Below are 23,003 nucleotides of genomic sequence, written 5' to 3' on the forward strand. Positions count from 1 at the left end.
GTTATGGTTTTCCAAGAACGAAGAGCAGAAGCTGGGCTATGGAGGCTGGCTTCCCATTTGAGAAATCAGGTTAACCCAAGAAGCTTCTAATTATGGTTTCAAGAATAGGGAATCGGATCAGACTGACCAATCTCATTCTAGCCGTTTCACACATAAAAACCTATAAGAATTGCGATTCTGGATTCGATTCATTATTTTAAAACCTTGCTTCTAACACTGCCAAGAAAAACACAGTAGAAGCCATAGCAGCTGGTGTTGTGAATGCAGTCATTTTTTCCTTGAATTGCCCAAAGCATGGGAACTAATAAATGGAGTAGTTTATGTAGACAAGTTTTGTATCCTGATAGATACTCAAAGTCCCTTCAAATAGAAAGAAATTTCTATCGGATGGAGGGACTATTTGGCCATTCTCATTTCTCACCCAACGATAGATATTTTAAGAAGAATTACTTTCTTTGCAGTTGAGGGAATTTAACCTGCTTTTTAAAATAATGAAGCACAAACATTTGACCAGCAGACTGAATCCCAATTGTGTTTTTCTGACCTCTTTGTCTTTTTCAAGCTCATATAAAATCAAATCATTTCTATCAGAGCAACGATGAGCTTCCTTGATGATCAGTACTTCCTGGGCTGGTATTATTTCTTCTTCCTTTGATTTCTCTTTTTTCGCACTTCTCATCTTCTTATGTTTTCATTGCTTGTTTTTCTCTACTTTGCTTCATAGTTATCAAAGCATCGCCCTTGCGTCCAGGCTCCTTGGTCCCCTTGGGCGCCTAGACAGGCGCCTTGCTGGTGCCACCTTGATTATTTGTCCTCTAAAACGTCATGATCGGCTTCCCACCTTGATAACTATGCTTTGCTAAGATCTATGTAGCCGACCTGTTTTCATTGCTTGCTTCTCTTACTTTGCTTTGCCAGGATCCATGTAGCCGACCTCATTTAGATGGGATAAAACTTAGTTTGTTATTGGTGGTGGTGGTGAGTGATACTTGAACAGTACCTACTTTTTATTGGGTCCCAATGATTCTTGAGCTGCTGCAACTTATATAGCTATTTTTGCAACCTCCTTAGATCAGAAAGGAACCCAGCCATCTCTGTATCATATCTCCTCTCCCTACGTACTGTGATGAACAAATCACATGCTAAAAAACACATTAGACAGAAAAGGTTTCTGGAGTAATTTCCACAACAATGAATGAGACACTAATTTTGTTCCCAAATGAGACAGAAACCTCCATTTAGAAGCTTTCCTGCTGGAATACCATTAATTATCGGTCTTTTATGATCCAACAGGATCTCTGCCTCTTATGCTAGAGGCCTTGGAGGAAGACATTGATGAGAAGGCATCTAGAAGCAGAAAGCTCAACACATTGTAGCCCAGTAAATTTCAGTATCAACCATCAGTAGCACTCAAAACTACAAAATATACCAACCATAAAAGTTCAGCAGTACATTTTGAACAAGACTCTTATGACCATTTAAAGCATGATCACACACACCCTTTTATCTCAAGTGGGGGAAAAGGGTTAACTCAGTAAGAGGTCAATTTTCCCAGCAACTTTTCATTCCTCCATCTCCTCATCATCTTCAATTTCCTCTATCTTCAGCTTCTTCACTGCCTGGCCACCATCACTCTTTGGCACATTTGGTATTTCGATCAATATATCTAACTTTTGACCAGTTGCTGCATTAACAATTCCACCATTCTTCTCCACCCTGTAAATGAGCTCCTTCCTCCCAGGACCAGCATCAATATAGACAGTAGAGTTCTCATCTATCTCCTCCCGTATAAGCATCCTCGATAACTCGGTCACCACTCTCTTTTCAAGCCATCTTCTGATGGGCCTTGCACCATATACCTGAAACCATGGAAAGCAGAATGTATGAGTTTCCAATCTTTTAAAAAACAAATTATATTATGTACAGCACAGTTCCCTCTTCAGAAAAATACTCACTGGGTCATAGCTTTCTGCAAGCACTATGTCCAGAGCAGCATCTGAGACTGCTAACGCAATACCCCTCTCAGCTAGTCGGCTTGCAACATCTTTCATTTGTAGTCTTGCAACTTTCCTCAATTGCTCATGTGACAGAGGATCAAAAACAACAATTTCATCCAGTCGATTGAGGAGCTCTGGCCTGAAATGCCTCTTCACCTGCCAAGCATAATACCAAGAAACAAGCATGAGAACATGTTTCAACAACACCACAAGGCATACAAAATGGTAGGTATATTTTATCCAACTCTTACCTCTTGCATCACCAGCTCCCTTGCAGCTTCCATTGAACACTTGCCCATGAGGCCGCTTAGGAGATGCTCCGCTCCAAGGTTCGATGTCATGATGATCACTGTATTAGTGAAGTCCACAGTGCGTCCTTGGCCATCAGTCAATCTACCATCATCAAGAACCTGAAGGAGTGTATTGAAAACAGAAATATGTGCCTTCTCCACTTCATCAAATAGCACGACACTGTAAGGCCGCCTCCTCACTGCTTCAGTGAGCTGCCCACCTTCTTCATGACCAACATATCTGATCATCATAGATCAACAAGTGAGCAATAAAGATAGAAAATACAGGCATCAAACTAATTAGTAAATAGAAATTAGTCACTTACCCTGGTGGAGCACCAATTAGTCGAGCAACCGAGTGCTGCTCCATGTACTCGGACATATCAATCCTTATCAAGAGGTTCTCATCATCAAATAGCTGTTCAGCTAAAGCCTTCGCCAACTCGGTCTTACCCACACCAGTTGGACCAAGGAAGAGGAACGACCCAGTTGGCTGTTGAGGCCTGCCTAAACCAGCCCTGGACCTCAACACTGCCTCTGAAACAGCATTAACTGCTTGGTCTTGACCCACAACTCTCTTATGCAGTCTCTCAGCAAGACCCATCAATCTCTCCTTGTCATTCTGGCCTAGCCTTGTAACTGGAATACCAGTCCATCGGCTCACAACTTCTGCAATCTGCTCAGGTCCAACAGTTTCAGTAAGCATTAGGTTGTCTTCAGAAGTTCCTTCAAGCTTTGCTATGGCAGCTTCTAGCTCCTGGAGTGCTCCATATTTTATGTCTGCAACCCTAGCCAGATCCATTCTTCTCTCAGCCTCTTGTACACTAAACAGGAGTTCTTCTCGCTTCTGTTTCAGCCTCCGGATTTCATCAATCCTTTTTTTCTCCTTCATGTACTTCATCATTAATGGTTGCAATTTGTCTCTCAAATCATCCAATTCTTTACGGACCTGAAAGAAGGAAAGACAAGTTATTATGAGAATGAGCAATTGGATGATTAATAGGTTACCTAAACTTAATCTTGATATCAACCAGGTATTTTAAGTGATATAGATACTCACTTCAACAAGACGAGCTTTACTTGCTTTGTCCTTCTCTTTCTCAAGAGCATGCAATTCAACTTCTAGCTGGATTCTCCTCCTCTCCAAGTTATCAATCTCTTCTGGTTGACTATCAAGTTGAACTCTCACATTTGCACAAGCTTCATCAACCAGATCAATTGCCTTATCCGGAAGATGGCGCCCTACACAACCAAGCATTACTGATCAGCAACCACAATTTCAAATACATTTGTCTAATGCTCTCATCCACAATTTCAAAACAAAGTTTGATCAATCAATACCAATTGGCCTATAGCCTAAATACCCAATTCATTAAAATGAAGAATTAATCCAAAGAAGGAAGGAAAAGAAATTCATAAGTTTACCTGTAATGTAACGACTGGAGAGTTGGGCAGCTACCACAAGAGCTCTGTCTTGTATCCGAACACCATGGTGACCTTCATACTTCTCCTTTAGCCCTCGAAGAATACTTATCGTGTCTGGAACACTGGGCTCGGCTACATAAACTTGCTGAAACCTTCTCTCGAATGCAGCATCCTTCTCCACATACTTCCTGTACTCCTCAAGGGTTGTAGCACCAATGCATCTTAGCTGACCTCGAGCAAGCATTGGTTTAAACAAATTTGCCGCATCCATTGAACCTTCCGTTCGGCCAGCTCCGAGGACAAGGTGAATCTCATCAATGAAAAGAATCACTTTACCTTCAGATTCCTCAACTTCCTTCAATACAGATTTCACCCTTTCCTCAAATTCTCCCCTATATTTTGCTCCGGCAACCAGAGCACCCATATCCAATGCAATCAACCTCACATCAGCGAGATTGCTAGGGATATCTCCTCTCACAATTCTCTGAGCAAGGCCTTCAACCACAGCAGTTTTACCAACTCCGGGCTCTCCAATCAGAACCGGATTATTTTTAGTTCTTCTTGAGAGAATTCGAACTACCCTTCGAATCTCTTCATCCCTTCCAATGACAGGGTCAAGTTTCCCAGCCTGTTCGACAAGATCTCGGCCGTAGGTCTTTAAAGCTTGGAAATTGGTATCGCCTGATGCACTCTCTACTTTCGCTCCTTCCTTCCCCCTAAGCTTCTCAACCTCAGATTTCACTCTTGCTGTACTAACTCCAGCCTCTTTGAGAAGATCTCCAATTTGAGAATCCTCAAGAATGCCAAGGATTAGCTGGTCGACTGCGAGATGGGTATCACCACGAGACTTCATTGATGATTGGGCTCTTCTAATCGCCTTAATTAGAGAAGTGCTTGCAGGGACATCATCAGGAGGTGGGTGCTGGGAAGGGATTTTCTTCATTGCTTGCTTTAGAACACGCTCAAATGAATTTGCAGCCTCATCACCATCACCTGCATTGGAGATTGCTTGTCGGAGTATTCCACCTTGGTCCCCAATCAATGCCATGGCCATGTGAACTGGGGTAATCTGCGGATGGCCAGCTTCCATAGCCTGTTCATGTGCCCCGGCAATAGCCTCATTTGTTTTGTGGGTGAACTTCTCTGGATTCATGATATGATTTGAGGACTTACGAATTATAAACTAAAAAACCTGCAGAAATCGAGGCCAGAATGACAAAAACAGAGGTCAGTATGACATATCAAGAGAAATGACAGGGAAGTGAAAATCGAAGAATAAACAATAAAAATGAAGATGAAAAGGGGGAAAAAAAAAAAAAAAAGCAAGATCATAGTAGCTACCCAAGTCAAGAAAAAGAGTCAAAGACCCCAATGGGCTTTAAAGGGAAGAACACTGACCCTGAAATCGGAAAATAGAAACGGAAAGAAGAAATGGGTTCCTGCAACTAAAACTACCTTGGCGGAAAAGGACCATAGAAACCAAACCGTTAAACGAGTTCTAGTTATGATAAACAAGCTATTATGATCATTCGAACACCCAGATCACGTAACAGAGTAAGAAACCACAACGGACTTTGCAAAGGGAATGGTTTTTCTTGAAACAAAACAAGGAAATAGATTCCTCCTAACAAAATTGCTTCAACTGTACATCACTAAAACAGAAGCAAAACACCAAAAGTCACACAATTTCAATTCGGGAAGAGAACTAGTATCTTTCGTACAGACCCAAAACAGAAAACAGATCAAATGGGTTGCCAATATTGAAGCTAATTCGATGACAAATCAATAAAACAAAAGCAAGTGAACAACAAAATTTTCATACCTCTGTGACGAAGAAACAAATATGAAAGTTTACAACTCTTCTGCAACTTCGCTTGCTATAGAAACAAATTCTCAGACGCTCTTCTTCAAAGATTAAGGTTTTGCTTCTGCTTTCGTTACTATAAAATAAGAACTTTCTGATCGTTCAGAGACGAAAAGCGGAGTAAAGGTGAGTCTCTATTTGATAGGGAAGAGAGACATCTGGAAGAAAGGAGGTGGATCGAGTGGGCCCTGGAAACTGCTAGAGAATTCCAGGATTTTCATCGACACCTACAGTTATCTGTAACTATGCATGCGATCATGACCGTAAGATACATTTCGCTTTATTGATTAATGCCACGTGTGATAACATATAGATTCGTGACCGTTACTATTAATTTCATTTTTGAGGGGGAGGGGTAAAAGGCGTAAAACTATTAATTTCAACTTCAGCTATATTTCGGGTTCTATTGTTTGGGAGAACATTACCATCACCCTACAGTCTATATTGTCCTACCTTAAACTTTATTTGTGACTCTTCCCAAAAAAAAAAGAATTTTAGCCTCTCTCTTTCTCCAATCTCATTGGCCCCTGCGCTGGCACAAGGGGACTACATAGTCTAATAGCAAATCACATCATTTTCTTGTTAGATTTAACTCGACGGCACAATGGAATTGGATCGGGTCGCATACTTTTCGTTCAGATCCAAGAGAGAAAGGAACAATTTCAAAAGAAAACATTCATGGTTACCTTAGAGTCACAAATGTAACTCGTCCTATAAATAATATGTCTTCTAACTTGTGCAAGCTTAGTGATTGAAAAACTTTGTTCAACACTTTAAAGTTTGATCAATCCTTGCAAATTGTAGAAGAACACAAATCACCAAAGCGTCTTGGGTTTCAAAAGCCCAAGTGTCACTCACTCACACACCACAAGAGAAAGGGGAGAGAGAGAAAAACGTGGAGAGGGGGAGGAGCTTAAAAAATCATGGAGAGGGTCCTCCCTCTCCTTTTTTACAATTTTGGAGATCCTTGGATCTCAAGTAAGCCCTTCCATCTTGGTCTTGGCTCAACCTTCTATTTTGGTGTTTTGTGAATCTTCTAATTTTGCAACTCCAATTTACTATTAAAGTTGAAGACATATAACCTCAAAAGGGATCGAATCTTTCTAATTTATGGCTCATGAGATATTTTCATAATATCTCTTGCCATAATATAAAAAGATATTTAACCATAATCATATTATTCTTCCATATCATGTCATGTGTCCAGTAAACTCTTTTATCACACACAATCCCTTCCACTTTCCTAAGTTTTCATAATGAATTATAGGGTATGTACTTTAATGTTACTAATCTCCAATTCATCATGTACGTTGATCGAGAGAATATGTGATCGTAATCAGACAGCTGTAAAACTTCGAAATCAAAATTCAATATATTATATATAAGTTTTATATTGAAATAAATTTATAAAACATTTCGAATAAATACTGGATCCATATTTTTGTCCGACCAATCATCAAGTTTCTCTCTCCTAGATATTCCCGATAAACAGGTAGTGGATTCCATGTTGAAAATCCTCTTTGCTTATAATGCAAGATCACAAATCCAGTGTACCGGTTTATACTCCTAACGAACATCAACCATTGGCTTACCAAAATCCGTAATGCCACACTGCAACAAATGGAATCTCTCAGGTCAAGGGGTCATCGAGTGGCGGGTAAGTATATCACACACACACAACCAGTAGCAATACATTAGATATACGTACCAGATTCTCGTCTATGCACGTTCTCAACGTGTATTTACATCCATGCACCGAAATCACCATTTCTCGTGACATGCGATATGGAAACCATATAAACAGGGTGTCCAGTCTCGTTCCCAATTCATACCAGTTTTAGGTAAAGACCTATGGAATATTCTTGTAAGTCCAAATAAAATAATAAAATACAAAAATTAAATTCAATAATTTAATAATTTGGGTTTGATGGACACACAATTCCAACACTATTAGATTTATTTCTTACTCATCATCTCTTCTCGCCTCGTTCACTGCAACCCTGCCCCTCTCTTGTTGCCAGTGCAACCTCATTTCCGCCACCCCCTCGCACGCTCTATTCCTACCTTGCTTTCTCCCCCTCCTCATCCTTACTTCCTCTCTGCAAACCCCCACTCTATTGATGTCTTGAAAACGTGAACCCTCGCTCTCTCTTTGTTTTTCCTATCTCATTGGCTCTTGTGCTGGCACAAAGGGGCTGCATAGCCTGGTAGCAAACCACTTCATCTTCTTGAATTAGATCTATTCCCTACTCATTGTCTCTTCTCACCCCTTTCTCTGCAACCCCGCCCTACCCTTGTTCCCAGTGCAATCTCATCTCTGCCACCCCCCACACATGCTCCATTCCCTCCCTACCCTCTCCCCCGCCTCATCCTTGCTTCCTCTCTCCAAACACCTGCTCTCTCGATGTCTTGAAAACGTGAACCACCCTACCATGAATCAAACTGTTTATGACAAAAATGTAAAGAATGTGGTCTCCACTTTCCTCTAATTATCCTTATTAACAGTTTTGTAGAAATGGATTATCTGTGTCGTCAAAAATGAAATATTCCCCCCCCCCCCCCCCCCCCCCCCCCCCCCCCCCCCCATGAAACATAATATAGGAAATCTCTATTATAATAACACTAATGAAATATTACATGTATATACTACAATGAACGTAATGAATCAAGATGGAATATGAACTAAATATAGATTAGACAACATCCTAATAGAATTAACTAAGTAATAGAATGTGAGCAGTGTATGTTGGAGCAATGAGTTATATCTCTATCAGGCCCTTGCAAGATCGGTGGAGAAGGGCCAACGGTCAATTTCTTTTGGATAGTCTGAAAAACGTAGCCGAGATAAGCCCTTAGTTAAAATGACGGCGACCTAATCCACAGTAGAAACATAGCATACAACCAGCTACTTTGAGGTTGTTAGTAGCAGCGGAAGCGAAACAATACCAATTCTATTATAAAAGTTTAATTGAAACAGATCTCGATGAATACATAATATAAATCAATACTAGGTTGAAGATTACCTAGAACGCACTACTGGTACGTTCATCCAAAGAATTGCAGCACGTGCAGTCGATCGTTGTCTAGAAATTCCCTTTAAGCCCAAATCTCCTTTGTTCTATGCTCTTGAGGAAGAAGAAGAAGACTCTCTTTCTCTTGCTCTCAAGTTTTAATACAAAAAACAAAATAATGTTGTGTAACTAAATTTTGGGTTAAGGATTCTCTTTTATAGAAAAATCCTAATTTGAAGATTTTAAATAGACTAACGAGATCAAACCTTGTGGTGTGATCCTAAAGGGTAACCATTAAGTTGTCCTTAATTGTACAAAAGGACAATCCTACCAATAATGTAACCTGAAAACCCCTACACTTTACGCCGCACTACCAATATCCACATCACAAGTATGGAATAAAATAACCTGTCAAAAACTAAACACATTGTAAATTCAAATCGCGAGTGCCAGGACCAATGACTAATCAAAATATTTGAAACACCTTTCAAATAATAATATTAAATTTAATATTATCGAGGTCTCAGAATCTGACAAATCACATACTTGGATGTTCACCATTTCGGAGTGTGTAAACCTTATTGAGGATCACCCTCATTCACACATATGCCCCACACAACAAGCTTCCAATGTGTAGTTAGTCTTGTTGGTAGACATCAACCATTGGATCACCACGCTTGCATGAAGCATAAATGCAACAGTAAGTATCCACAATAATATTTATGTGTTAATCTCTATTAAGAAAATATACATGGGGGGTAGGTGTAGACACTGAATTTTGCCACCCTAGAACACCCTTTTTCGGGGCATTGTTGTTTGATGAAACATGATTTGATTTAATTCGTGAGGTATTGTTCATTCTTCATCGATAATGACAATCAGATTCCCATAAAAATTGTCGATATTCTAAGAAAAAAATACAAAAAATGGTGAATCTTAGAATTTGCTGGCATATCCCGCGATTCATCGTTAAAAATGACACAAATTTGCAAGCTAATTGGGGTTTTTGCCAACGAATTTGGGGTTTCACTGCCAAAATCCATTGATTTTTGTCAGCAAATTCCTTATCCTCTTCGCTTATAAATAGTTGGCCAATAAAATGAAAAAGAAACAAACAGAAAAAATAGGAAATTCCTGAGAAGAATCCATAGAAAAAGAGATTCTGAGGAAATCCAAATAACTTTTAAGGGTCAGAATTCTATCGGGACCGTTGCAGAAGCACTGGAGTTCTATTGGACTTAGTTGGTGAGGCACTTTTGGGTTAGATAAGTAAGTTTTTCCCTCCTCCCCTTTTTCAATTATTTAAATAGCTTACTTTGAGTTTATTAGTGAAACCTTGCATAGTTCACATACTTTTTCTATCTTTTCCCAAAACACCCCTTTTGCACCGTTGTAATGGCAAAATTTATGTGAGTAGTCTTAAAAATCTCTTTTTATGCTGCCAATTTTTTTGCCAGATTTTATGGACCAATCTGAGCCCTCGAAATAGAATCTTTTTCAATGGGAGTTCGATCAACACCCAGTTAGTTGCATTGGACACCTCATGACCTAAATATGTGGGTTTTGACTTTCAGAACGCGAAATCCCCGACAAAATTCCATTGGCCAATTTGGACCCTTGAAGCAAAATCTTTCTGTAAGAGTCCGATTGATGCCCAATTAGTTGCACTAGACTCCATTTGCCAAGAATAGATATTCAAAGACCATAAATCATCTAAGCATCCACAAGGTAATCTTGAACTACATTCAACCTAATCCCTAGTAAGGGTACATAGGCAGTTTGGGCAACTATATATGCCTAGGTTTGGTTTCCCGTTGGCAGTTTGAACAGCTATATATGCCCAAGTTTGATTCACAGTACTTATTTTTTTCCCATTGATATGTTACTTTCTGTAATTTTCAATCTAACAGCCTACCTTTATATTAGATTTATTACTTTAATACACATGATAATAAGTCTGAATAGTCCAAATAGAAAGGGATTGTCCTTCAACTAGGTTAGGTTGGGTTGGGTGTGTAAATACTTCTCAACACGTAACTTTGAACCTACCCAGAGATCTAGGAAGACACCTACTTTATTCAAATTTTTTTTTTGGGTAGAAAGAAGGCTATTCATTCATGCGCGCCCAACACCAAGCAAAGGAAATCAAGATACATAAAACAGATAGAGAGCATGATAAACACATGGTATGAATATACGGTATCCAAAACCAAGGAGCGGAAATTGACTCGGTCTGACATGCCATTGACTGGGTCATCCAGACTAGGGGATGGGTCACAGCCACTTCCCTGGATAAAAAGCTGTAGGCACAGCTAAAACTGAGCGCATGCACATGTGTGCCAATAGAGGGGGGCCCATACGTGCCGAACAGTCCAATGCCAAGTTGCCCACGCGTGCCGACACGCTACCACAACCTACTTTAAAACATGTCGGATCGACAAAGGTATGCTGGATCGACGAGTGGAACTTCAACCGACGACAAGAAGGTCACCAGCCTACTTTCGAACAGATGTGCAAGGAACTGCTGGATCAGAGAGTGGAGCTTCTTCCGACGATAGGAGAGGGATGGTGAAGGAGTCGACGATAGTCTCAGTGCCACTAGCACCAAGGTCAGCCTCACCTGCAAACACACAAACAAAGAAAAATGAAAAACCTCCCTTGTTTGGGAGCCCCTTCGCACGATGGCTAAAAATCATAACCAACCACAAAGCTGAGCCTGGATAGGGCAGAACGAGGAGCTTCAGGGGAGGGGGAGGGGGGGGAGGGGAGGGGAAGGAGTATGGCAGAAAGTTTTGGCGGTGACATCCATGGTGGGAGTAGGGTGGAAGGGGGGCGGACGCAGAGGACGGAGTAACAAAGCGGCCATGGAGGATGGTGGAGCAAGGCGGAAGGGGTACGGGCACAGAGGGCGGCGGGGCAAGGCGGAATGGAGGTGGGCATAAAGGGCAGTGGAATAGGGCAGAAGGGGGGCAGGCACAAAGGGCGGTGAAGCAAGGTGGGAGGCGGGGCGACGATGATCCATGAAAGGGGGGTGCTTTTCTAGGCAGGTTCGTCGTCATGTCATCGGCGTCGTCAACATCGCCACTAGAGGTGGTTCCAAGAATCATGGCGGAAGGAGCAGAGAAAGAGAGGAAAAGTATGTATTACACGCACTAAGATGGAGATATTACACGCACAACGGCGAAGAAAACTAACTCATCTTCATTTTGGGAGAAACCCTGGGAGAAACCCTAAAGCAAAAGCCTCCACTTTATTCATTGTGAGTCAATTCTCTTTCGCAAAAGACCCTTATCTAAGTAGGGATTTTTATCCGCTCTAATACTAGAGGTGCTGCTGTGTGCATCGTCCGGTGCAGCAGTGGCCATGTGTGCACAATGGGGCCCGCTGTGCACACATGTCCGTTGCTGCGCCGCATGATGGCACAACAGCGCTACAGTGCACAAAAATCCATCGAAGTAGAGGCTTCCAAAAAATAAAAACCTTGAATGGTGACCCCAAGTTGGGTATCGCCTGATGCACTCTCGGACTGGGGTCACCATTCAGTTCGGACTCTAGCCCCCATATTTACCTCTTCAATTCGGATTGTTGGTCGGATTATGGGGGTGAAGAACTTCAATTCCCTTGGCCCACAATCCGACCCTAACAACAGGTATTTATTTGGAAAGAATGGTACAGAAAAGCACTGTGGAGTGTGGATAAACGATAAGGGGGATGAGAGGGTCTGTATATTCATCTTGTTCGGGAACTTCTCCCAACTTGGGTTCAACGGCTCTCATTCTGAGAAGAAGCAGAGCCTTTGCTCAGTTCCAACGTGGGAGTAAAGGTTTCGACCCCAAAATCTCTCCCCTTTCTCTGGGTTTCAGATGCTTTTTCACCATTCAATTGAAGAAGGACGAGAAACAAGAATGCCGATGTGGGTCTGCGTTTTCTTCAAATTCCAATGGAGTAGAAGCTTCAGATGATGACTTCATAGTCGTAAACTTCTACCATTTTGTGTTCATTGCAGACCCAGAAGAGGAAGTGGCCAAGCACCTCTCCTTCTTGCAGGTTCCATTCCATTTCTCCGTTTTTCTTCAATGTTAACGACTTATCTTACCCAGCAGTTTTGGAGAACTTTTTAATTAGCATATTTGAAGTGAGCACTGTTTGTTTAAGAAGGATGAAACGATAGCTCCGGTTTTTTTTTTTCTTTCTTCCTGCTATTATTCTTAATTCTGTGAGCTTACCCAGGCATTGACCTAATGAGTCATACTATGAAATTATGGGAGAGAGTTATTGAAACTCACCTGAGACAAGAGACTACTATTATGGAAAGCTGATTCAGAAAATCTGCAGTTTATATTGGTGAACCAAACTGTTTAATAAGATTATGAGCACAAGAAAAATGCTAGATGAATGGAGGACAAGTATTGTGGTTTCGATTTCTAAAAATAAAGGTGATATTCAGAGCTGCAATAACTATAGAGGCATAAAATTAATGAGTCATACTATGAAATTATGTGAGAGAGAGTTATTGAAACTTCTTGAGACAAGAAACTACTATTACGGAAAACCGATTTGGTTTTAAGTTAGGAAGTTTTACAACAGAAGCTATACACTTACTTAGGAGACTCATGGAATGATTTAGAGATTGTAAGAAGGATCTCCATATGGTCTTTATTGACCGAGAAAAATCTTATGACAGTCCCTAGAGAGTTAATCTGGCAAGTACTAGAGACGAGTAGTGTTTCAAGTAAATATGTGGACATAATTAATAATTGGTATAATTGTGTGGTGACTAGTATAAGAACTGTTGGAGGGGGGATCAAGGTAGTGAATTTCCAATTTCAATTGGGTTACATCAAGGATCAATTTTAATCCCTTGTTTGCGCTTATCATGGATGATTTAACCATTTACATTCAAGATGAGGTTCCTTGATGTATATTTTTTTGCTGATGATATAGTTTTGGTGGATGAGACAAAAGTAGGGATTAATGTCAAGTTGGAGCTATAGAGATCAACCTTGGAATAAAAAAGTTTTAAGGTAAGTAGGATGAAGACGGAGTATATGATGTGTAACTTTAGTTACACTAAGATGGGTAATGAGGTGATGAAAATTGATGAGAGGGAGATTTTGCAAAGTGATTATTTTAGGTATCTGGGATCAATCATAAATAAAGAAGGTGATATAAAGGATGGTGTTTTACAATGAATTAAAATAGGATGGCTGAAGTGAAGAGGTGTGTTCGAAGTGTTGTGTGATCGACATATTTCTTTAAAACTTATAGGAAATTTTATAGGATAGTTATTCGATCGGCTATGATGTATGGTATGGAACGTTGGGCAATTAAGAAGCATCATACAGATAAACTTGGTGTAGCTGAGATGAGGATGTTGAGATGGATGTGTGACAAAACTAGGAAGGATAAAGTAATGAATGGTCATATTAGAGCTGATTTGGGAATAATTCCGCTACATGATAAGCTACGAGAAAGTGGTTTGAGTTCGCATGGCCATATTCAATGGATGCCTTTGGATGCTCTAGTACGGAGGAGTGACTTGATTAAGATTGAAGGAGCTAAAAGAGCCAAGGCAGACCTAAAATGACTCTTGGAGAAGTGGTGAGGAAATACATGTATAACTTAGGCCTTGTATCAAGTATGACCTCGAACAGAGCTGATTGGAGGGTAAGGATCCATGTAGCCGACCCCATTTAGTTGGGATGAGGCTGAGTTGTTATTGTTGTAGTCAATTATGACCACAACTATAGCTAGCTATTGGATGGAGGAGTTTTAGGCTTATTTTGAGTCTGTTTTTAGCATTTTATATATGGTTTTAAGGAGCTTCAGCCCTGGACACAAATTTGATTAATGGAGATTGGCTTTTGCCTTTATGTTTTGTGAGAGTTGGAGCTCTTTTGCTGTGGTGATTTAGTAGAAACCCAGTGGTGATTCCAGGAGGCTTGGTGGTGATTCCAAGCTGGGGTTTGGTGGGATGCCAACCCTAAGAATCAGGTGGTGATTCTGATTCCATGTCCTTCCTTTCTTCTTATCTTCTTCTTCTTCTCTATCTTCCATCACTTACAACTGGTCAAATCTTACCACTTTATTCCTGCGCCTTCTTTAAACTTGCCTAATTCATGTTGCATAATTAGTTAGTGACCTCATGACCTGTTAGCTATTTCCTGCTGTTGATCTTCAGTTTCAATTATGTTCATCCCTATTAAATCCAGATTTCAGAAACTGTTCGATAAATCCTATATTTTCTATCAAATTCTAGTTGTCTACTTCAACTTGGATTTCTCTTAGTCTCTTGTTTTAAAATTGATCTCTGAATTCTGATTTCAGTTCTCTGTTATGCTATTGGTTCTGAATCTTGTGATGGTTTCAAAATCTAAACTTTCCTGTTAATACTAAAAATCCTATTGCAACTAGGATTAAATATTCAGGTTTTTTTAATATGTTTTGGCTTTTCTATCCCTACTTTCTAAATGATCACTGGTTTGGACCCCCATTCTGTCCTGCGATTCTGCAGAACTTGAACTATCCTACTCCCAAGTGCCAATAGGATTATGTCATATCTGTGGATCTGTCCACCAGATTCAGACCAAACTTGACAGGGTTACTTATCCAGTTAAAAACAGCGTTTGACCTAAATTTGAGCATAATCAGACAACTCCTCTTTCAGTTATTCAAATTTCTCCTAATTTGGTTTGTCCTTTCCTATGATGCTGTTAATAGCTGATCTCCCACTGAATTCTCTAGTTTGGGGTCAGCACTGCACTACATAGTTACCTTCTCTCCTAAATTTGCCTCATGTGGGAGGTGGGTGAGGAATTTTTGCAATCTCCGTTGCTTCTGCATTGTGCTTTTACTGTTTGTGATAAAGGCACTACTTCACATAGTTTTGCATCAATAGTCAAATTGTTTTGCCTGAATTGGTTATTCCCGAAGAATTGGTTATCCTGTTAGGGTCCAAGATCAGAAAGTGGCAAATTTCTTGAGAACGCTGTTTTAATTTCCACTTTCAGGATCCTATGGGAGGAAAGTAATGTGTGCTTCATTCGTGGTGCTGACAGGGTGCTTTAGAGCCATGAGAGGATGTCATTAAAGCAGCTCATAAGGTGTCTAAGGCTATATTATTTTGTGTCCTACAACTTTATTTTGAGTGATTGCAAAGTTGTTGGTGTTTCTTGTTGGATTGGTAGACAACCCAAGAGGGGGTGAATTGGGTATGGCGGTATAAAGTTGACCAACTTACTATCCTAATCAAAAGATGAATGCAATGTTGCAAGGCAACGCAAGACATAATTGAGAGAAGGGGGGATATAGACAATGAGTATACAATGAGAGTTAGAGTGGTTTGGCATCTTACCTGCATTAACTACCAAGCAACACCACTATGATCAATTTCCAAATGGCATTGATCAAGCATTCACAATTGTTTTCCTGGGCTCACAATTAACCTAAATGTTTCTCCGGTCTCACACTCAAACCTAACTGTATCTCCAGGCTCACAATTAAACCCAAGTAGTTTTCCGGGCTACAGTCACAACCCAATCTCTTACTACAACTCTCTTTATAGGGACTTTGAGTGTTTCCACTCAATTACAACAAACAACTCAATAGCCGGATTTACAATTGAAAACACTAAATCTCAAAAGATAAAATGTACAAATTGAAAGCTCAAGACTATGATTCTCATTAACACTTTAAACCAAAACTAAAATATATGCAAAATGTATGCAAGAGTCTTGGTTGAAACCAGGGTTTTAAGTATCGGTAAGTGCCGTATCATATCAGCCAATATGTATTGGTATCGATATGATACTTATTTTTCAAAAAAATAAAATTTGTATTGACCGATACAGGTTGAGACAGTCTGATACAGGATCGATGCGGTCCGATATGGTCCGATACAGGTAAGATACACTTGATACACCTCCTTTAAACCTGCAAAACATAAACTGTGAGTGAGATATGAAACCAGGAGCAACCGAAGGCCATGGAAACTTGATTTTCTCTTATATCTGAGTTGGGGAAATCATCTAACATAAAAAACAACCCTAATCTTCACCATTTCAACAATTTTGGGGATTTACAATTTTACACTGCACAAATCACGGATGGAAACATATTTTGGACGAAAGAGAGTGATGAAGGGTTGAAAGAAAACCTTCCAGACAAGATCCCAAGACAAACCCCACTCGAATAGAAAACCCCAAAATTGACAGAAAACTCAAACCTCTCAGATTAACACCAAACTCTAGGAACAATTGTTAATAGGAAAGATAAGAACCCTTCAAAAGATGGGAATGATCCGATGAGCGGTTTGAGAGTAATTTAGGAAACTGTGATCTCTCGGGCGGAGATCCTAGAAACAGTGAAACTGAAATTAAATCCAATCCAACCAACGGATTGGCCTGGAACTTGGATCAGACCTCAATCTTAGTAGTTTAATCAAAGTCCTATAGTATTGTAGAAAAAGATGGTTTAAGTATAACTAATTTGAAAAACGCCAAATCTAAAATAGTGAAAACTGAGAAAAAAGAGATTTTTAAGTATCTCACAAACCAGAAATCAAAAGGGTCCCAAACTGTGGTCTAGTAGGGTCTAGGGTGAGGCTATATTGTCCTAAAGTCGCAGGTGAAACAGGGCAGGGGATAGGGTTTTATAGGATGAAAATGTTGGCTCAAAGGGACTAGAAAACAGGGGATGACATTGAACCAATAGAATTGAAATTAAACTTAGAAATATAATCACTTGATAATGGAAGATTAACAGTAGACGACAGACCAATAACCCTCTGAATTTTAGCAATCAAAACAGCCACAGCAGTAGGATATTGATCACACAAGAGACACCAACTCCAACCTAGCGGTAAACAGAGCATGGGAAAGAAAACTTGAAGTGGTTGACCTATCTCACGCCAGGGAATCCCTCCCAATCGATCACTGTCAGATCCTTATGGCACAAAGCTCTCAAATTCTCAATTAATCAAATTGTTGATGGCTTTAGCAGCCATACAATGTTTATATAGACTGAAATATAAACTCCTATTATAACTAGGAAAACTGAAAGCAAATGCCTACTATGAATAGGAGTACTGAAAAGCTATTACAACTTTGCTGAAGTAAAAAAAATAAACTAATAGCTAACTATTCCTACTTGAACTAGGGATGAAAATAACATACTACTAAGCCTAATCCCGTATGCCTACCTTGTACCCACATTTTAGTTCCCATTAAAGTGGCTCATTATAAAGAAAACACATGGAATCAAAGGCCCAATGCATACATAGCCCGACCCAAGACTCATTTTCACTAAAATAAGTCCTTTAGGTGACTTATCTGCATCAAAAAGGCAAAGTTGTAGATCTCTTTTTTTTTTTGGGTGCTCAAATCGTTTTTTTTTTGATATGCACATGGTAGATTAGGTAAAAATGACTCAAATCCTTGCATCAAGCTGATATATATTTACATATTGCATAATAAGGTGTTTTATTCTTCAAACTGTATTTTATATATATCATAAGCACATCCATGCATTTCTTGATCATTTCCATGCGTATATCTTTAGCGTATCTCTCCGATATGAATACACGATACGTCTCTTAAAATCACCTATCTGATATAGCTGATATCGAGATTTAAATCTTTGGTTGAAACTCCCCTAAACATCTCTTAAATAGAGAAGGAATGACCAAAAGATGTGGCCAAAAAGTCTCAAACGGCTCTATCTTTGACAGAGCTGGTCGACTGCCTTGATGGCCTGTCGACCCTTGGAAATAGCCGTTGAAAAATACCGTTTTATAGCCATTGGGGTCATTGCAGGTCATTGCCAGTTTTGAATGTGTTGGTAATGTAATTACAATGTAACCTTCACCTGTGTATTTGTGATTCCTGGCTCTTTTACCGCTTTTGTCTTTTAAATCCTCCTTCACTCTGATTCTTAAAAAAATGGTGTCTTCTGGATGTCGGTTCTTCAACGGACAGTTGAACCAGATGAGATAGTGTCCTGGTCGGACAGTGGATAGAGTAGTTGAGTTTCTCTAATGTGATGCAACAATTATTTCCTATGTGTGTACCAGACTACCTGCCTTGTATATAATTATCTATAGTATGCGCATACATGTGCATGTGTCTATGTATGCCAAATCATTTATTTTAATGAATAGGCAGTATAAATACTGTTTTTTCTTATTTTTGAGTATCTTGTAATAAATTTATATTTTCTTCTTCCTTACCTTTATGGAATGTAATTTTACCAGGGTCTTGACATTCATGGTCGAGTATATATAAATGAGAAAGGGATTAATGCACAGGTATGGTTTCTTCCCTTGTAAATCAGTGATTGCTTTTTCTGGTATTTTCTTTGTTTTGTAGATGCAGGACACCTAGGGGCTAGCCTAAATAGGGCTTAAATCCATTAAATCATACAAATAATGGTTGCACTATGTTTGGGAGGTTTTGGGAGTGGGTTTAAGTACAAAAGATTTGCAATAAAGTTAATTGGGTCCTTTGATCATCTCAAGAGAGGTAGTGTTTTGGCCAGTTATAAAGTGGGAGCCTCCTCCTAATGGTTTGGGGAAACTGAACATTGATGGGATGCTCATTGGGTAATCCCGGCCCTCCTGGAATTGGTGGCATGATTAGAAGACGGGACATATGAGCGTATGGGTGTTTCTCAGGTCCATTAAGGGAAGGAGATTCCACTAAAGCAGAATTAATTGTTCTTAGAACCAGGATGGAGCTTCTAGCAAGAATGAGCTTTTTTTAGAGCCATTATAGAGGGTGATTCAGCCAATGTAATTCGTTGGATTGAAGAGTGTTTGGACGAGTGCCTGGCGGTAGTCTTACACATTAGAGCAATCTGGTTCTTAGCCTCTCATATGCAAGTCCAAATCCAAGGGACCCAAGGACTGTCAATGAGGTGGCTGATTATTTGGCGAAACAAGGGGTTTTCGCCCAAGATTGTGCTTTGGGGAGGAAATTCTTGTGTAATCAGAAAATTTTTCATGTTTCTAGGTCTTTGAATCCTTTGTGGATTTTGATTGCTGGTATCTTCTCTATGTTGTTAACGATATCTCTCTTCTTTTCTCTCCTTTAAATGAAATTGTAAGCCCTCACCCCCACCCCCCATGAAAAAAAAAGAAAAAAAAAAGAGAATTATAACAAAGTTCAATTGCACAGTAGATATTTATTAATGTGGATGGGGTAAATCAATAAATATAATATAGGAATAAGAGGAGAAGAGGAATAGAGCTTACCTCCATCACATGAATAGGTGTTTAGGAATCAAATCTTCAAGGAAAGAGTGATTTTCCATGCAAAAGCAAATCTCTTTGATTATTTATTCAATAATAATCATACATTCCAGTGTATGGTGGTGTATATAGATTTTTGGGCTCATATAAACTTCACTTTGTTCATGTAGGACTCTTCCAAAATCCTTTTCTAGTTTTCCAAAGGAATGTCATAGCTATATGTAAGGTATACCATTGTGAACAGACTCATGAAGCATTTCCTGCGTGTCCTCGTCATCTCCTTCATCGCATTTGAGGAGGTAATCAGGGACCTCAAGGTCAGGAATTGTATCAGATCCCTCATACTCACCCATTGCACCATCAACATTATTAGCTTCAGACTATTGTCCTTATTTAGCATGTCCTCCTCAGCACTGTACTCATGGCTCTCATCCTCAAGGACTCATCATCAAGGTTCAAGAACTCGGTTTCGGTACAGGTTTTGCCCTGGCCAAAAACCAAGTTGGTCCGAGATCTCGGCGAGTTGGGGTAAATTTTTTTTTTTTGTTTTTTTTAACTCGATGGCTGGTTTCAGTGGGTTTTAGACCTATTTTGGGGCTGAAACTTGGTACTCAGCCTATTTTAGGCCACTTAAACACAATGGCTTCATCAGATTTTGCAAAAACAAAGTCCAAATAGGTGTTTCACTTCAGATCCTATGTTGGTAAGCGACGACGTACTAATAGGCCATATTCTACACATAATTTAGTAATTGAATGCAATCAAATCATACAATTAATATAGAACAACTTAAATAAATATTATAAATGTAAAAGTATATAATTACATCAATCTTAACATATTACATCTATCATCCCATGCCATATTACTGAATCAAGCATTCAACTCCATATCATGCCACAAGTTTTCCCATGTCATAGTGCTGTTGTAGTGTTGCACATAGGTTGCCACACAACTCATGTAAGTGTTGTCATCAACATATTCCAAGTTCCCTATCCTAGGGTATAGAAGAGGCGGTAGTGCTGAGGCGTGAGATCCACTGCTACTGTCACTAGGTTGTTGAAATACCATCTGCATATATCAGCCAAAGTTATGTAACATATATTAAATTGAAAGCATTTCACCAAGATTTGAATAATTTTTTAAAAAAAAAAAAAAAGATTTGAGGAAAAAATGGTTTACCTTTCAAAAGTTCTTCAAACTTGAGATGAAGAATCACAAATCTTGCACTTTTGTAGCTGAATGATGTCTCCGGCAGGTTCTACGTCGAAATCCAGGTGAAAAATGAAGAAGAAGCAGCTTACAAGCAAGGTTCTGCAGCGCTCAGTCAAGTTAGAGGTGAGATCTTGCCTCTCGGTCGAGATATGGCCTTTTTATTAAGTGGTTTGGGTCGAAATCTCGGTCGAACCAAGATCTAGACTCGACCGAGATTTCGACCAAGTTGGGGTATTTCTGGGTTTCGACCTCCATCTCGTCTCGCCAAATAAAAAAAGCGAGTTTTACCGAGATCTCGACGAGTTCTTGTACCATGCTAATGGTCATCATCATTATCATGATAGTCCTCATTGGCATTATCCTCATCAATAGCCTCTCTGTCAACTATGGATTTGATGGTGTGCTGGGCCAAGGCCAATAAGGCACAACCATCTCCACAAGCTCAGGATGAGCATAAAGATGAATGCCAATGTTTCTGGCATGGGAAGCGGAGATGGCAGTCAAATCACCTAGCATTCCTGATGCTGAATTTCAATCCCAAAGGGTTCAGATGTTGCATGGATACATTTCAAATTTGAGGAAAAAATGGTTTACCTTTCAAATGTTCTTCAAACTTGAGATGAAGAATCACAAATCTTGCATTTTTATAGCTGAATGATGTCTCCGACAGGTTCTACGTCAAATTCCAGGTGAAAAATGAAGAAGCAGTAGCTCACAAGCAAGGTTCTCCAGCTCTCGGTCAAGTTAGAGGCGAGATCTCGCCTCTCGGTCGAGATATGGCATTTTTATAAAGTGGTTTGGGTTGAAATCTCGGTCGAACCAAGATCTCGACTCAACCGAGATTTCGACCGAGTTGGGGTATTTCTGGGTTTCGACCTCCATCTCGTCTCGCCAAATAAAAAAAGCGAGTTTACCTTTGAGGAAAAAATGGTTTACCTTTCAGAAGTTCTTCAAACTTGAGATGAAGAATCACAAATCTTGCACTTTTGTTGCTTTTCTGGCATGGGAAGTAGAGATGGCAGTCAAATCACCCAGCATTCCTGATGCTGAATTTCAATCCCAAAGGGTTCAGATGTTGCATGGATACATTTCAATGACAGAACTAATGTTATACTGAAACAAATCATAGTTCTATCAAATTTATCCAAGCAGGACAGAAGATCAGAATCCACATTGGGGGAAGCTCTCACTGTTCCCTCATGTAATCCCCTATGTTGAATTTCAACTGTACAACCAGCACAGCGGTCATAATTTCACTTAGCAGTCCGTAACAAGTATGGTGTGAAGGTCAAATGAAATGTTGGTGACATTTTGTTGAAATGGGTTTTGTGTGTCTCCACATACATGCGCCTTACATGGCCTGTATTTGATTTAAAAAGTAGAAGCACAAGATTCCTTAGAAAAAAATAAATCAGATGGTTGAAGGTTGTTGAATTTATGATCAGATGTTTGAAAACAGATGGTTCATGGCTGGTCTGAATTTACACTATGATGTTTTAGCATCTTTGTAATTTTTCATAGCTTGGACCATGTACTTCACGCTTTAGCCGAAAGAAATGGGATCCCGATATAAAGTTACATCCAAGAGACAACTTAGTAATCTATTTCCCCGTGCAGTACCTCTACAATTTCTTTACCCCTTCACAGTACTCCAATTCTAAACTCATACAAGACAAATTATCCAGATAGGTTTTTAACTGGAATAGGGGACATATTAAGTGTTGACAATTGGGGGGACAATGGAACATTATTGTTGACCATAGCATCCCACCCAACAGAAAACTCCCCTTTTAATCATGCTTTCTACATATTCAACTTTTAACTGAGTATTCAATCACATTGTGGCTGCATACATTAATTTTTATCTAAAAAATGAGGAAAGTATCAGATGTTATTTATGTGGGAGCCACCTAATATATAGTTGATCTCAGATTTCCCCTGAGAGCCGCATCATAT

The 23,003-nt window shown here is 39.7% G+C and overlaps 2 protein-coding genes across 3 annotated transcripts in view; one reads left to right on the forward strand and one right to left on the reverse strand.

Moving 5' to 3' along the window:
- Positions 1 to 1,555: 1,555 nt before the first annotated feature.
- On the reverse strand, positions 1,556 to 5,678 carry LOC122664009 (chaperone protein ClpB1). Its single transcript, XM_043859684.1, has 7 exons — positions 5,535 to 5,678; positions 3,713 to 4,904; positions 3,348 to 3,529; positions 2,614 to 3,236; positions 2,249 to 2,528; positions 1,956 to 2,153; positions 1,556 to 1,859 (listed from the first exon to the last, which is right to left on the reverse strand). Exons 2-7 carry the CDS (start codon positions 4,863 to 4,865, stop codon positions 1,563 to 1,565), a joined length of 2,733 nt encoding a protein of 910 aa, XP_043715619.1. The 5' UTR covers positions 4,866 to 4,904; positions 5,535 to 5,678; the 3' UTR covers positions 1,556 to 1,562.
- A 6,588-nt stretch (positions 5,679 to 12,266) lies between these two features.
- Positions 12,267 to 23,003, forward strand: part of LOC122665344 (rhodanese-like domain-containing protein 8, chloroplastic) — a 38,396-nt gene continuing 27,659 nt past the window's right edge. The window contains exons 1-2 of one of the 2 annotated variants that reach the window (XM_043861465.1): positions 12,267 to 12,634; positions 18,837 to 18,890. In XM_043861465.1, the coding sequence (XP_043717400.1) occupies positions 12,299 to 12,634; positions 18,837 to 18,890 (390 nt within the window). In that variant the 5' untranslated portion in view covers positions 12,267 to 12,298. The remainder of the gene's footprint in view (positions 12,635 to 18,836; positions 18,891 to 23,003) is intronic. The other variant, XM_043861464.1, reaches the window with a different exon arrangement.

This window comes from Telopea speciosissima, chromosome 6, assembly GCF_018873765.1.
Source record: "Telopea speciosissima isolate NSW1024214 ecotype Mountain lineage chromosome 6, Tspe_v1, whole genome shotgun sequence".
NCBI lineage: Eukaryota > Viridiplantae > Streptophyta > Magnoliopsida > Proteales > Proteaceae > Telopea > Telopea speciosissima.